The sequence below is a fragment of the Neopelma chrysocephalum genome, unplaced genomic scaffold (assembly GCF_003984885.1).
Source record: "Neopelma chrysocephalum unplaced genomic scaffold, ASM398488v2 Primary Assembly neopelma1_89096, whole genome shotgun sequence".
Classification (NCBI taxonomy): domain Eukaryota; kingdom Metazoa; phylum Chordata; class Aves; order Passeriformes; family Pipridae; genus Neopelma; species Neopelma chrysocephalum.
In genome coordinates, this window is record NW_020918120.1 from 167 (window position 1) to 1144 (window position 978).

A 978-nucleotide genomic window follows, 5' to 3' on the forward strand; every position below is an offset into this window, starting at 1 on the left:
CTCCCAGTACCCACAAACCTTCTCCCAATGATCCCAAACTGGCTCCCAGTGCCCTCCCAGTACAAACCAGTGCCTCCCAATCCCTCCAAAACCCTCTCTAACTCCCTCCCAGTGCCCTCCCAGTACAAACCAGTGACCCCAAACCTTCTCCCAATGATCCCAAACTCGCCCCCAGTGCCCTCCCAGTACAAACCAGTGCCCCCAAACTCCCTCCCAGTGCCCTCCCAGTACAAACCAGTGCCCCCAAACCCCCCCAAATCCCTACGAAACCCCCCCAAACTCCCTCCCAGTGCCCTCAAACCCCCCCAAACTCGCTCCCAGTCCCTCCCAGTATAACCCACCAGGCCCCCTCTTGTCCCATCCGCAGACCATGGTTCCCATGCTGAGCCCCATCCCTTTGTACTGGTACACCATGTTGGCCAGTAACTTGCTGGCGGCGGCCACCGAGGCGGGTTCCTTGTTCCTGAGCTCGTGGACGCGGCACTGCCGGGCCACCAACCTCTGCCAGAAGGCACAGTCGGCCGCTCCCCCCGCCATGGTGCCCACGATGTGGGCAGAGATGGGGAGGACTTTTCGGACAGACTGGGAGGCCACGTAGGAGCCCGCGGTGGCCCGGGAGTCCACGGCCACCGTGACGCCGTGGGGGGACTGGAACAGCAAGAAAAAGGGGAAATAAAGAGGTTAGAGGGGAGAAATGGGGGTAAAACTGCAAAAAAATGGGGTTTGGGGTCTTTAAAAGGGGGAGAAATGGGGGTAAAAGGAGGTTGGGGGGGAAGAAATGGGGGTAGAAAGGGGAGAAATGGGGGTAAAACTGCAATAAAAGGAGATAAAACTGAGAGAAAAGGGGATAAAAGTGGGAGAAAAGGGGGTAAAAGGGGATAAAACTGGGAGAAAAGGGGAGAAAAGGGGAGAAAAGTGGGAGAAAAGCGGAGAAAAGTGGGAGAAAAGGGGGTAAAAGGGGGAGAAATGGGGGTAAAA

General features: G+C 57.0%; 1 protein-coding gene across 1 annotated transcript; it reads right to left on the minus strand.

Moving 5' to 3' along the window:
- Positions 1–318: 318 nt before the first annotated feature.
- PSMB5 (proteasome subunit beta 5) lies at positions 319–663 on the minus strand (the record flags this gene model as incomplete). The annotated part of the gene is made up of 1 exon (XM_027707080.1): positions 319–663. A coding segment is annotated over one exon (345 nt), but the record flags the coding sequence as incomplete, so codon positions are not given.
- Between the last annotated feature and the right edge of the window lie 315 nt (positions 664–978).